This window comes from Alligator sinensis, unplaced genomic scaffold (assembly GCF_000455745.1).
Source record: "Alligator sinensis unplaced genomic scaffold, ASM45574v1 scaffold628_2, whole genome shotgun sequence".
In the NCBI taxonomy this organism is placed as follows: domain Eukaryota; kingdom Metazoa; phylum Chordata; order Crocodylia; family Alligatoridae; genus Alligator; species Alligator sinensis.
In genome coordinates this window covers 4,623,394-4,638,099 of record NW_005841833.1, presented here as the reverse complement: position 1 = coordinate 4,638,099, position 14,706 = coordinate 4,623,394, and the positions used below count along the sequence as shown (strand labels likewise).

Here is a 14,706-nt window from a genome sequence, read left to right as displayed (position 1 = left end):
ATTTCCATTTGGTCTGTGTACGTGTGGTGGGGTTGTTGTTTTTGGGGGGGGTGTTGTTTTTTCTGCTGGGAGCTCTCCCATCCGCTTGGTTTCATGGACTTCCAATCCTCTATGTGTTTTTTCTAAAGTGATTAATTATCTGAATGGCTGTGTTGATTTTACCTGCATTTACCTGGGGTCTTGTCCCAGGTCCTGATCAAAGTGCAAGACTTGGATGCTCTAGAGTTCATTAAAGTTTAATGCTCATTAAACAGCAGGTTGTTTAATGGAAACAGAACCCTACCTGATTGCCTTTCCTGCCAATTTCTTTATTAGTAGATTTCGGTGGTGGAGTTTTCACAGTTGCCAAGTACTTGCCTTGGTGTCCTGGCCCCTTAAAGATTTATTGCGACATGGTATCTCGATTGCTTTTCATACATGTAGTGTTGCTGTGTGCAGTAGAGGTGACTGTGCTTCACTGGTAGACATGTTCCTGGCTGTGTGAATTGACCCTCTTAAAATGAAATGCACTTTTTACAAAAGCATTGCTACAGATGGAATTTCACTGAAATTCCAGCCCAGTAAGAAATCTGAAAAGCCATCCTCGCTTCTTGTGAGGGCAGCTGTCTCCAGACTGCCCAGCTGCAGCATGAATGGGAATTAGGGATTCTTTCTCAACCCTTCTCCACCCTCCCCTGTGAAGCTTTCTTTTTTCACTCTCCTTGAAATGCGGCACTTAGTTTAGTTATCTTCCCAAGAAGGTGTTAAGCGCTGCATTCCAAGAGGGTTAGCACAATGGGATCTGCTGCATTGGAAGCCCTTTGAAAATGCACTGAAATCCCTCAACTGTAAAGTGCATATTGTTATAATCACAGTGACTATAAGGCTTTCTCTGCAGTGTGATTTCTAACTTTGATTGTATTAAGTGTTGAGGCAGGCACATTTAACCAAATCTCAGCTAGGGTGCCATGGGATTTCTTAAGAACCTTTCAAGAGTGGCATGGGGTGCTATGCAGTGTTAGCACTGTTTGGTGTGCAAACATGATTCACAAGAGAAGGCCAATCCATAATGTTAAAAACCACCCTAACCTATTGTGGGCTTTCTGCATTGTTTACAACAGAAAATTGTCCTGTGTTTTTTCTATAGTTAAAGAACAGGTAAAAACTAGGAGTTGACATTTTCGAGGGGTGTCTCAAGTGTAAAAACGTTGTGAACCCCTGCTTTAACTGGTTACAGGTAACACAGCCTGTTCATATACTGCCATAGGCAGAATAGCAGGTGAGAGAACACACCTGTGGACTTGAGCTCCAGATGGCCGTAAAGATTTCCTTGCCTGTGGGGAGGTAGCAGGGTGGAGGACTGTCTGCCCATGTTACACGTGGATGGGGGTTCCCATCTGTGGAACAAACAGAACACGCTCACCGAGTTGTAAGAAGTCAGCCCGTTGCCAGACTAGGCCTTCGGCAGTAGTGAAACGCTTCAGAGCCATGGCTATCGAGAAAGTTTTAACCGTGTGCTGTACAGGCACAAATGTTTACAGTGCATCCATATGAAAAGTGGATCACAAGCTTTCTTATGTGTTTTAGCGTGCCCTTGATGCCAGTTACAACATGAAGTGTGTGCTGTCCTTTGGGACAAGAGTCAGTTTTAAGTGCAGCAGCTAAGTCAGATTGCTGGAAACCTTGGCTGTCTCTCTCGAACAGATTGTTTTTTATAGAAATGCTTTGCTTGATTGTACAAGAAGTTTGGTAATGAAAACCACAGTGGAATCTAGAATATTATCAACACTGCCATCTGTTACTTTGCGTAGAAGAAAGCAGCAGCCGCTAGATGGTGTGGTGTCCTTGGAGAGCAGAGTGAATCAAATTTTGTAGTAGATTTGGCATAAATATCTGTGAAATGGAGTGCTTTGTATTTGAAACGTTATAAATACCAGTATAGTGGTAAGTAGCCAGAGGGTTAGCAATACTTCTGGGTTAGTGATCTTTCTAAAACTAAAAAGAGATTAAACCAGTATGGGGATTGAATTTAGTACAGTGAATGATTCTACAGTTGTTTAAATTGTTACTTGCATGTTCTTGACGTTCCTGTGATGCTTGCAGTATTGGGAGAGTTGGGAGTACCACAGTAACTTTAATTCAACAAAAGATGAAATTGTAAGTGGCCCTAATAAATAGGGACAGAAGTCGATAAACCAGCATATGTTGAGCTCATTTTATGTGTTTATACAGAATCGAAGAATAAAGCATATTTCAGCAGAACAAAAGAGAAGGTGTAATATCAAGGCTGGTTTTAATACGCTGAACAGCTTGGTGTCCTCTAACTCCAAATCTGTAAGTAACATTTTTAACATAGCAAAAAATGAACCATGTAGTTATGGAAACCAGTAGCCATTTTGAAAAAAAAGATTGTTAATCAACCTGGACAGCTCCACTTTTCACTGGAAAATACAAAGTACAATTAATAAATTTAATTTCATAGTTCCATAGTTGTTAGGGGCTAGAAGGGACCTTACAGATCATTGTGTCCAGCCCCCCTGCACTTGGGCAGGAAAGACCGCTGGGTAGTTACTTGAATCATAGGAGTTAAGAGATGGGACCATAATGCAGTAAGAAAATAATCCGATAATGGGAGAGCACATGCCAGGTGTTGTGGTCTTGATTGTACCACTGGTTTGATTCCAAAAGCAGAGGAGTCCTGTTTGCTCAAGGGCTTTAACTCTCAGACTTAAGGGGAAAGAACAGAAGCTGGGCACTGTAGTCCTCCAGCTCCTGGGTTAAGGGCTTGATCACATTTGCAGTACAATAACACTTTGAACGTATTTTGTAGAGCTTTGTAGAACTTCATGGAGTATTTTACAAATATTCCATGCTGTTTCTGGTTGCTAATGCCCAGACTTCCAAAGATGTGGAGGTGCCCAGTTGAATTTTCAAAATTGCCTGAAGAGCATAGATAACCAACTCATTAACTTGGGGCCTAACCCAGGAATCAGCAACTTTTGGCCTGCAGGCCAGATTCAGCAGAGGCATTTTATCCAGCCCATGGAGTGGGGGGGCTTTGGCACTCTGGCAACAGAGGGCTTTGCACACACAGTGGCCAGGCAGCAGGGAGAAGCGGCAGAGGCTTGGTGGAAAGTGCCAGCCTGCCTCTGACTCAAGGCAGGTGGTTTCAGTCCACTGCTTGTTAACCATTGCTAACCACTTGCCTAATCTGTTTGGACATTTTTGAAAATTGAGCCTGTAATCTGACTGTGCGCTTCAGAGTTTTAAAATGATTGGGCCTTATCCCCTGCCACTGTTTCATATTCCTAGATGGACAGAGAAAATCAGAGCTTCCTGCATTTTCATTTCCCGGTTGGTTTCTCAACTCTGAATGGACTAGTTCAAATAATTGAGTGCCCATGGATATGGCATTTTTTCATCTGTTTAAACAGCTTTGGTAATTAAAGTTACATTAGGGCTAAACATGGGCTGTCCTCATTCCATGTGTGACTTTAGGCAAAAGAAAAGTATATTTAATTGCAAGTAAAAGAATCCGATTTGAATAAAAAGTCTGATAAAAAAAACTAGATTATCTGCCTTGGTACAACTGCAGACAGAGGCAGATCCTAAAATAGAAACCAGTAATACTGTCTTTGTCTCCTTTGATAACAGCTTGACCATGCTCCCTTCTGTTTAATAATGTGAAAACCTCAAAGCCTTTCAGATCTGATATGTTCTGAATTACCTCTGCAACTAGATGCATTTAGCAATGTGCTAAATACATCAAAAGAGGTATCGATTCCTCTTATTCAGGTCTTGTTTAATGTGGGAAAATAATTTAATTTGTGAACATTTAAAATTGTTGAAATATTTTCTCCAAGAAATTAGCCAAAATCTCATTTAGGGAAAAGAGGGCAAGCTGGATACACTCTCCTCTTACTAGGTCCCTGTTCCTGGGAGTCAGGATGATACTGAACAGTTAGTCACTCTGCTGTGGCACCTTGCAACCATGAATACTGAAGTTCTTTAGCATGGGCAAGGAATCTGATGATAAAGGGGCTGACATGCTTTTGTAGGTGTTATGTTAAGTTTGGGCCAAACTCTTAGCCTGCTTAGATCAATTCCAGAATGACAGTTTTGTGTTTGCTTTGGCACAGATCAGCCATGCAATCACACTCCAAAAGACTGTGGAATATATTGCTAAACTACAGCAAGAGAGAATACAGATGCAGGAAGAAACCAGGCGTCTCCGGGAAGAAATTGAGGAACTGAATGCTACCATCATGTAAGATGTTCTCGGGGAATTGTTATTGTTTCTTCCTGTGCAGTTCTGCTTTGGTTAATAACAGTAGGTATTTGTATCAAGTAGTATGCCAACTGGCAGTTGGGTATTGCAAAGAAGCAGAGTATCAGTGGATTACAATGAAAACACAAAATAGCCACAAAATGAGCATTGTGTTGATCTTCAGTGAGCTCTGGGCATCAATGCAGAGTGATAACATGATCAAAAATAGATTGGAATGCTTCTCAGTACTGACAAATGAGGACTATTTTAAATCAGAAATCCTACTCCATGCAGCAGCGTAGGTGCAACTGTCTTTTGGTATGTAAACTTTCCTTCCTGGGAACAAATATGGTTGAATGAAAAGGGCACAAGAAGTGACATCAAGAACTGACTCAGTCTGACTGTGGTCAAATTACTTCACTTTTCTGTGTTCTAGTTTCCACACCTTATAAATGGGTTCAAGTCATTGTAAAGTATTTTTGGGTCCATAATGTGCTTTTATTCACAGAAATATTGAATAATATATAATGAGCAAATAAAAAAACCCTAATATTTTAGGACATGACAAAAGTGATTCAGCTGATTTTAAATTTATCTTTAAACTGAACTTTTGTTCTTCTTAAACTTTAAAAGTTTGAAGAAAATGATACAATATTAGCTGATAAATGAGTTATTCTCTGCTTTCTAGTTTTACGTTCTTCTTTCTTGTGAAGTAGAGACAGAGATCTTCTTTGTTCTAGGTCAGTGGTTTTCCACCTGGGGTCCACAGACTATGTCTATGGGGTCCACAAAAGATGACTATGATCAATCAAAAGTATGTGAATACTCACACTTACAATTCAGAGGGGTCTGCGCCTCCATTTGAAATTTGTAGGGGTCTGCAAATGCAAAAAGGTTGAAAACCACTGTTCTAGGTTATATTTTGTTTCTAACTCTTGTTATTTATAATAATAAAAAATTCTTAATAGTTTGAAAATCTTCCCTTTGCTAAATGGATGTGAGCAGAATCAACAGGAAAATATTGTGTTGCACAATAGAGGTTGCTGAGCTTAAAATGAACGTGAATTGTCCTTTCCACCTTAAGAAGTGATCCACTAAGAAACAACATCAGTTTTGTGGCACTGTGAATGGATACTTGCCTCGCTTTAGCTTTTAACATAGAAGAGAAGTGTCTCCTGTCTTCAGAAACTTGACCTCTGGGTTTGGTTTTTTTCAGATCATGTCAACAGCAGCTCCCTGCTACTGGGGTTCCCATAACAAGACAAAGATTTGATCATATGAGGAGTATGTTTGATGAGTATGTGAAAAACAGGACCCTCCAAAACTGGAAGTTTTGGATTGTATCCTTTTATCATAGCATTAAATATAGCGTTTATATCGAGCAAACTCTCGGCGTCTCATGGGTATGTGACTATCACACAGGAAAGGGAGTTAACTTTAAAATAAAATCAAAAGTGGCACTGTCAAAATAAATGCTGTTTGACAAATATGTTTCTTGCTGATAACTGCTAAGGTTCTTTAGTATCATAGCTTTAAAATCTCATGTTTCACTATTTATCAAAAGGGGTTTTTTGCCCTTCATTGGACAGTCAGGCATAATTAGTTTCTCTTTCTGGTGCTTGCACTAGTTGCAGTTCTGAGTTGCAGACACTTCAGGGAAAGGTTTTTTCTCTCCATATATGTACATAAATAAATGTATTATTTTAAATGCGTAGTCTCCTGAAAACACCAGGTCTTTATGTGCTCTCCAGTAAGCTTGACCTTCTGCTTCTGATAGGAGCCTCAGATTCCTGTAGCTTTCCTGGTACAGGAACTTCTGGGACAGCTTCAAATAAATCAGAGAAATAGTAGTCCCTAATGGGTATAACTGAAAATGACTCAAACTAATGGCTCAGCTTCTCAAGCATCAGTTTATTGATTCTATATTTTTACACGGCCCCAAATTTTTCAATTGCTGTCAAATTTGATACTGACAAGGCTGAGAGCACTGTAGCAGCCACTTAGAGAATACTGGGTGTTTTGGCAGCTTGATGGGAGGCAGTTACAGCTTCTGGTATCCAGGATGGTGTGGGGGGAAGTTGGAAAGCTGGGAAAGCACAGAAGTTAGATGCATCTCCTTAACACTTCAACAGAATATGGTTCAGTTTGGGGGTTTAAATGCAGGATGCTAGTTTTCAGAGTCAACATCTTACTGACATGAACTGTTTTTCAGTGCTGCTGTTTATTAACTAGACAATCTGTAGCAGGAAGAGAGCAGTGCAGAAATGCCTATCAACTCAGGTGAGAGATTTTCTCCAGAATTGTTAAGGGCTGGAAAGTTAATTTTTAATGGCTTGAAAGTATGGGTTCTGGAGCCTTCTTTTTATGGCATGGGAAGGAATGCGGCATTCAACACATTTCTCAGTCATACCACAAAGGAATACAGAGGGTCCTGCTTTTAGGTACTAGCAGTAATTTTTCTGGTCTGTTTTAATTACTTTTCAGCAAAAGGCTCCAGTGACTCTGAACATGGATTGCATTATTTAAAAACCAGTGACCTGTAGGATGCACAGGGCTAGAAACACGATGATCTTGCTAGGTGTTTTGTCTTCCTTTTTCCTTGCACTTTGGGGATTTTTACACATGCTCTGGGAGGCATCAGGCAGGGGGCACTTTAATTAGTGAGCTGCACTAATTAAAAGCACCCAAGCATCACGTGTATCAGCATCCCCATGCTGAAAAATGACAATGGGGTGCTTTGAACTAAAGCTTATCAAATGAGCTTTAGTTCAAAGTGCTCCGGTGCCATTTTTCATCATGGGGATGCTGATACACATGACCCTAGGGTCTGCTGGACTGTGTTAATTTCCACACCCCAGCAGGGAGCAGGATCCCTGCACGTGTATAGGAGCCACTTGTTCCTCTCTCTCAGTCAGTTGGTTTATAGTCTGCAACTGAACATTAATAGCAAATTGATCCTCACTTTTCCATTTTAACAAGGTGCTGCTGAAACTTTCTGTCCTGCTCCCCTCTACTAATATGTGCATGTTGTGTGGGAGAAGAGAATGGTTGTAGTGCCTGGGTAATACTCTCAAAAAAACCACAGTTTACCTCAGTAGGAAATGCTCCTGAAGGAACTTTCTAGCAACTGGATTTAATTTGTAGTGCACACTGATACTTACTAGGATATCATCCAGTGAAAGTTCACAAGTTTATATGTGCCTGTAGTTTCCAGGGGTGAGAGGTGATTTAGAGAAACCTCTCTCACCATTATAAAATGACTGTAAAGGGAAGATGGAGGTGGACATTTCCAATAGCAATCTGAAAAGCTCACATGAAGGAGGCAAGTGAATAATCTTGGGCCACTAGAGACAGCAGAATACTCTGCATTGTATCTTTATTTGGTGCTCAAGCATCACAGGAATCTATTAGATTTATCTTAATCCTTGATGTCAAAGGGTACTGGAGCACACTGGAGTGCTGAGACTGATGCAAGCTTTATTCTTGCGCATTGCTCGATTTTTAGAAGTTGTGAGAGATGAAAGATAACAGTAATCTCTAGGATCTTAGACCTTCAAATCCATGTGGCTCTTTCAGAAACCATTTTCATATTACGATCTTGTTTACTGGGAATTTTTGACGTTCTGCTCTAGAGTTTTCCACTAGCGTAGCAGATCAGCATGGATGTTTCCTCTGGTAGGATGCCCCATATTGCAAAAGTAAATGGCTCAGTTGAAGAGAACTGTAGTTCATTTTTATTTTATTGTGATATCTCAGCTTTCTTTAAACAGTGATGCCCCTTTACTGTGGAAACCTTCTGTTTTCCCCTCTTAGCACTTCTATTATTTCCTTTAACTCCCAGTGATTTGCAGTTCAGTATTATCATTAAACCGTTATTTGAGTCCTTCAATGGAATGGTGTCTACAACCAGCTTTGAGGACCTGAATCAGACTGCAATGGCATGGCTGGATCAGCACTGCACCCTCCCTGTTTTGAGGCCAAGTAAGTAGAGTTCTAGCTAATTGTAGTTTAGTGGCACAGAAATTGAAACCATAATCTCTAGTTTCGTCTTTGGAAAGAAGTTGTGATAGTATAGTTTTTTCCCCCTCAACCTTTTTGTATTGTTGCAATGGAAAGCTAAGAACTGCTGCTGACCATGCATTTTGGCTTTGAGCATTTGTTGCTGTTATCAGTCATCAGAAAGCAAATGTAGACTCAGCTACAGCATTTAAATAAAGATTTCAGACTCTCTTAATCATAATGAAGATAGAGGCCATGTTAGATCTACGTTCAGCTTTCAAGTACCAGTGAAGTTTGCATACGATTGACACCCATTGCTTGTTTGTCCTCCAGAAGGACACATCCAGTGCTCCTGTTTATGGTTATTCCGGCACAGTGGTACAGGCAGTATCAGAGCAAGCTGGGATATTGTTTGGAAGAACGGTAAAATGGTAGACCCTTTGTAAACATTATCTTCCAGGCAGAGTAATTGCATTTCCTTGTCTTTGATGGTACATTTGTAAGGGATACATCATGTGCATATGTATTGCAGGAGCATATGTATATTTGTGTATTACATCACCTATTACATCGTAGATCATGTTCATCCTTGCTGCTAAGGGCCCAAGTGACTTCCATGTGTATCTGTTTGCATTCAGCCTAATCTTTTTCCCTTGGTACTTTGTTTTGGCTTTTTATTTCAGTGGTGCTGAACACCCTTCGGCATCTAAGTACAACCACCTCCATTCTGTCCGATCCATCATGCTTGCCAGAACAAGCCACCGAGGCAGTTAGTAAAATGAACAAAACAGCTGGGGACACCTAACAACCAAAGAAGATGTGTTGCCTATCCAAGATGTGGAGAACAGACCCACAGGTCTCCTTCAGGTGGTGCACTTTAGAAAAACTTCTCTCCATCGTGTAAGACATTGTCCAGGGCATACGGCCTCTGTCTTCTGAGTATGCAGAGGTGCAGTGCAACACTGTCTAATGTTTGGGTTCCTCTCCAGTGCCACGTTAGGTTCAGCTAAATGAGAATGCCAAGCTCAGGTAAATAAGCAGGCTAGAATCCTGCAGGCAGCAATAGATCTCCATCAATGCAGCATGCATAGATATGCAGTAAACGTCTTTATATGACATGCCTTTGAGTACTAAGCTCAGTGAGGTGTAACTCCTATATGACAAGGAATGATCTGTTAAAGGGAAACACACTTTTCATTTCATGAAATGTAATGTACTTTTCATTTTATTACCAGGTGTTCAACTTCTTTGTTATTTTACTTGAACAGTAAAAGTTGATAAACAGAGTGATCAACATATTAATAACCAAAGGAGAAAAATGTCCATCAAAGATGCAAAATCATGGTAAAGTACTAGAATTAAAATCTCAGGCTCTGTATCTACTTCTGTTCTGTTTTATATATTTTCTCCATATGATCAGCTGCAGGGCATGCTTTATTTCCTAGCAAATAAAGTAGCTAATATTTGTATTAGATTTTTTTCTAATGTAGCCATTGCAAGCTAGTAGCAGGACAATATGGTGAGTGCCCTTTATCTTTAGTTCACTTGGGTTCTGTACTTGTCAGCAGAGGCTGAAGTTCCACACAGGTTCAAACTGTGAACTTTTTTTTCTCTTACATGCTGCAGAGCTGAACTCTCTTCACCACAGCAGGCCCCTAACATACATGTGTGCAGATACTGTGGTTATACTTCAGAGACAGAGACTGAGTTTGTGACGTTAGGAAATTGTCATTTATGTTATCACAGAAATTAGACTAAAACCCTGTATTTATAAACTACCCTTCACACTCATCTTTTTCTTTGCTGGTTCTCCCTGCCCTCAGCATCCCTTCCTTCCATCTTAAATTCCTGAGTTTTAGTCTAAAGCTATCAATCTATAGTGCAGAGATGATGTTCAGCGTAAGACTTGGAACACTTCTTGTTTGCTGTCTGAAATATTGCACGGTTTTGTGATGCACCCCATGGAGCCAGTGGATGTAGGGCTTCAGCAGCAGGTGTTCTCCATGTGCTACTATAGGGACAAGTGCCAGGGGTGGCCAGGTCCTAGTGTCCGCCTATCTCTGACCCAGGGTAGGCTGTTCCAGCCCCCAACCACAAAAGGTTGCCTGCCCCTGACTTCAATGGTTCCACTGCTTTCTGGAATGTAGTTATTAGGAACCAGAAGAATAGTACAGATAAGCCTCCTAGTATCTTCCCCTTTGGTTTCAAAACACTGATTTGAGATCATTGGGTCTAGGATGCCACAGTATTGAAAAAGGGAGTAGACTGAATTATTTTGACTGTATCTTCTAAAATGTGTCTGTGAAAGTATGTCAATAGCAAGCAAATCTTCTTACTTTTTCTGCTATACAGTTTTCCAGGGGGGGCGGGAGGGGAGTGTTGTTGAATATTAGAAATCTGTCTACAAAATAATTACTTGTTTTTCCTGTCCAGACAGTATTTCTATCCTCAACTTTCTACAAGTGAGGTTTTGCATAGGCAGAACCCCAATTTTGTATGCAAAAGGTGTTTGTGCATGCAAATTGAGAAACACATTGCTAACTATGTGTTATATCCAAATGTTGCACAAGATTGTGAGGCTGAGGCAGCTGTGAAAAAATAAACTAGAAAATTCAGGCTTAAACTTTATTGAAATACTGCGTAGAAACAGTCATTATTAAACAGTGAAGTGGCTTTTCTAAATAGGTTTGTAGCTAGATATTTTGTACGACGTGATAGTTAAATGAAAAAGGCAATATGTTTTGGGATTCATCTGAATAAGAGGTGCTGTACACTTGTAAGGTATTTTCTATTTATATCTAAATTCACCCATCATTTTATCAATGCCCTTGAATTTCTGTCTAGCAAAATCTTTAACCTTCTGATTAGCTTGGGGGTTTCCTTCAACTTCCTCATTTATTGGGCTGTCATACTGAGAGAGAGATGCTTAGAAATCATTTGGCAAAATGCTCAGGGCTTGATCACTTTTTTTGTGGTACATTTCAGAGGAAATTTGGTTTCTGGGTGCTGTTTTTAATATGTTTTCTAAATGATGCTGTCTCCTGTCTGCTTTGCAGATACTATCTCAACCTGTAGTAAATCAGAGGTAATTATAATTCTTTTTGTCTAGAAGTCTATGAAAAGCTCTTCAATAATTGCATCACTCAGATTAAAATTGGAGAGACGAGGTTTATTTTTAGTGACTGGAGAAGTGGACTCTCAGCATTTCTGCTTTGCATGCCAAGATCTGCTCTCTTATTCGTTCTGTTTTTAATTAAAAAATGCTTGGCAGGCAGAAGGGGAAGAAGGTGTAGGAGGATGAGAGTTGAGAAAAAGTACTTTTAACCATTACCGAAAATGATCCAGCTTTCCGAAGTCTCTGATTTGAACGTGACGATTCTCAATGGTGCTTTTTTTGAAAACACAGGAAAAGGGAGGTTGTGCCTCAGCAGGGTACAGGTTCTAGGTACTGTCATGAAAGGAGCTTGACCCCAGTATGTATTAATTACAGCTAAGAGGAATTGTGTATTGGAAGCTTTGACTTCATTAGTCTTTTCTCCAGTTAAGGGGTTTAAAATACATTTTTCAAAAGATGTGTTTCTGTTCAGACTGGTATTGTACAACAGGGGTGCTCAGCCTTCAGCCCATGGGCCAAATGTGCCCCATAGAGCCATTGCTTCTGGCTGGCAGGGCTCTCCACAGGTCAAGAAACTTGGCAATGGGGTAGCAGTGGCAATCAATACCGCCATCACTCCCTGGCTGCCAAATTCCAAAGCCTGTTGGCCAGATTAGAGCCAAACCATGCCCCATTCCCCCACATAGGGCCAGGCCAGGCCACACTCCCTTCCCCACACTCAGCTGGATTGGGGCTGGGCCATACCCCCTCCCTCTGCATGGGTGGATCGGGGCCAGGCTGCCCCCCCACCCCCTCCATGCAGCAGGATGGGGCCCCAATGCAGCCCCACTAGATCCCGGATCAGGACCACTGGCCAGATCTGGCTTGCAGATGGACTGGGCACTGTCCATCCAGTCCACTGGGCAAGAAGTTTGAGCACTACTGTTTTACAGTATTAACTAGTCCTAAATTGAATCTGCAAGGCACCAAGAAGGGCCAGTCTTGCAGCTAGAGCCCACTGTCTGTCTGCTGTTTGCAAAGAATTTCAAGTGGCAGTCACCATCTACCTCTCCGTCAGTGGATCTGTGCTGGGAGTTTCCGTCAGAAAGAATCCAGAGTGCAGAGATTCTAAGATTCCCTAATAACAAGACTCGAGTCATGCTTTGGTCAAGCTGAAATTAGTGGGACACATTACAAAGTGGTCAGTGAGCGAAATATAATGGCCTAGGAGATGTAGGAGGTCAGACATGATGGTCCCTGCTCGTCTTAAATTCTAAATCTGGGGAACTTCATGCATTAGAAGATGTAGGTTCAAAGGCTCCTGTATTTCTTGCCAATAGCATGAGTACAGGGAGCAAAAAACATCTGAAATTAAGGGAGAAGCCGCAAGAGGATGAAGATAAAGGGCTCCTCTGGGCAGTACGGTCGCCTCACCAAACCAGAGGGATTTCCCTGTCGGAGAACAGTGCTGGTCCTGCTGGCAGGTTCTGTCAGGCTGCTGGAAGGGAACCCTTGGGGGAAATGTTGAAGTTTGGATCGTCCGCCTGAGTCTGCCTGCTCTCTGGAGGTGTCCCAAGTACCCTAAGATTTTTGCCCTGCCATTGAGTACCATAGGTGTGATGTGTCCTGATCCAGCCATTCCTCCTTCCAAGAGGAAGTTCCATGGAAAACCCAGTGAGAAGGAGATTGTGGTCTTCCTGTGCCTTGTGTGAGCAGCCAGATTTGTAAAGTGCAGTGACATTTTCTATAGGACCAACTGTATATCTGTGAGAGACGATGGCTTTCGGGTACAAAATGACTTTCCTTAGGTCTGCGTGCCCCGTTTGGTTATTTTCTGGAAATAAGAACAAAAAAACCCCCAAACTAGCAAAACCCCAGTGTGACTAGGCAGCATCTTTGTTTCTAGATCTCTGCATCTGCAAGCGCTTGAAAAGGCAAAGGCCAAATAGATCACTGCTTAGCAATCTCTGATTGTCTCTCGTCAGTTCATTCGCATTGCAGTGTCAGCGTTCGACATTCCAGTACATAGGTGTTGTCAAAAACTAAACCTCCTCACTGAGGCAGGGGTTGAGAGTGGTTTACAGTATTCGGGGCAGGAAGATGTGGTATAACTGCAGAAATGTTCCGTGGTATGAAACTTTTGTAGTCCAAAATACTTGGAAATGGTTTCATCTTTCCTATTTGTTCCTGGGATGGTTAATTCTTCCCTTGGTAGCAACTTCAAAGAAGAACATTATTGTCCAGCCTCATGACGGTTTTGAATTATTTTTCTGTTATCTACAGTTAGCTTGCAGTCCCTGCTGCCACATTTGATCATGCACCCTGATAGCACAGTAAAGTGATTGAAATAAAAATGTCATTAAATCACATGGTCTTAGGGACCCAATACTGCCAGTCACTGAGTGCCCTTAACTCCTGTTGACTTGAATAAGATTTTTGACTGGGTAAAGTCTATAGGATTTGGCCCATCACACTCCCCCGATAATTTGTGTTCAGTGTAGATTTGCGTGCTGCAGCAAGAGCCTAACCCATTTCCCACTGACTTTGGTTAAGGCTCTACATCACCATTTTTCCTGTTCATTAAACATAGTTTGTGCTATGTTATAAGGCTAGAGCAGAGTGGTGGTATACAAGTAGTTTTATATGGACACAGTGAACCTGATATTATGGTATTAAAAAGTGGCGTACCAAGGTATTTAATATAATGACTTGTGGCTGTTATTTGAATCACTTTTCTATCTAAACTCCTTTAAGCACAACTTATGAATAAGCAAGAATAAAGCTTTGAAAATGAAGAAATTAAGGTCAGAAGCAGACCTTCTCCTTTTTAACGGTTTGTTGAACAAATTGCTTCTTTTGCTTCCATAACAGCTTGAGGTTCATTTTAAATGAATCGATTTGATTTTTGTTATATAAAAGTTTGGAAGAATGAGGATTTGAGATGTGCTCTTGCTTCAGCCTTGTTGTATAAGGTTTTCTGTTCTTTTGCATGACACAACCTCTGTTGTGCTGCTGATATGTAGCACTTTTCAAGTAGATCTGTTAAACTGTGCAATGCATTTTTTATATTTACTACCAAAATAATAAATGTTATTTTTTGGAAGAAACTCTGCCTGTATTGCTTTTTCTGCACATTTGCAGCACTTTTTAAAGAGCTAGGACTCAGCTTGGAAAGGGAGAGGGAATGGGTAGCGGCATACTTCCACTTCCACAATGAAAGCTCTGGCCACATGAAAAACCACTCTCGACAAACTGAAGCTTGTTGAAACATGGTCATGCTCCCTTGGTTCCTTGGGCTGTGCTGCCAGCCAGCAGGATTCGGATGCATTCCTCAGCTCTGCTGGATTGCTCTCACTTGGCTTCCTCT

At 41.2% G+C, this 14,706-nt stretch overlaps 1 protein-coding gene across 3 annotated transcripts in view; it reads left to right on the top strand.

Annotated features, from left to right (window-relative positions):
- MLXIP (MLX interacting protein) overlaps window positions 1–14,442 on the top strand; it is a 56,167-nt gene extending 41,725 nt beyond the window's left edge. For 2 of the 3 annotated variants that reach the window (XM_025199135.1, XM_006015261.3), the window contains 5 exons: window positions 2,212–2,313; window positions 4,119–4,246; window positions 5,463–5,586; window positions 8,098–8,227; window positions 8,929–14,442. In XM_025199135.1, coding sequence (XP_025054920.1) covers window positions 2,212–2,313; window positions 4,119–4,246; window positions 5,463–5,586; window positions 8,098–8,227; window positions 8,929–9,050 — 606 coding nt within the window. In that variant the 3' untranslated portion in view covers window positions 9,051–14,442. The remainder of the gene's footprint in view (window positions 1–2,211; window positions 2,314–4,118; window positions 4,247–5,462; window positions 5,587–8,097; window positions 8,228–8,928) is intronic. The other variant, XR_003093085.1, reaches the window with a different exon arrangement.
- Window positions 14,443–14,706: the final 264 nt, after the last annotated feature.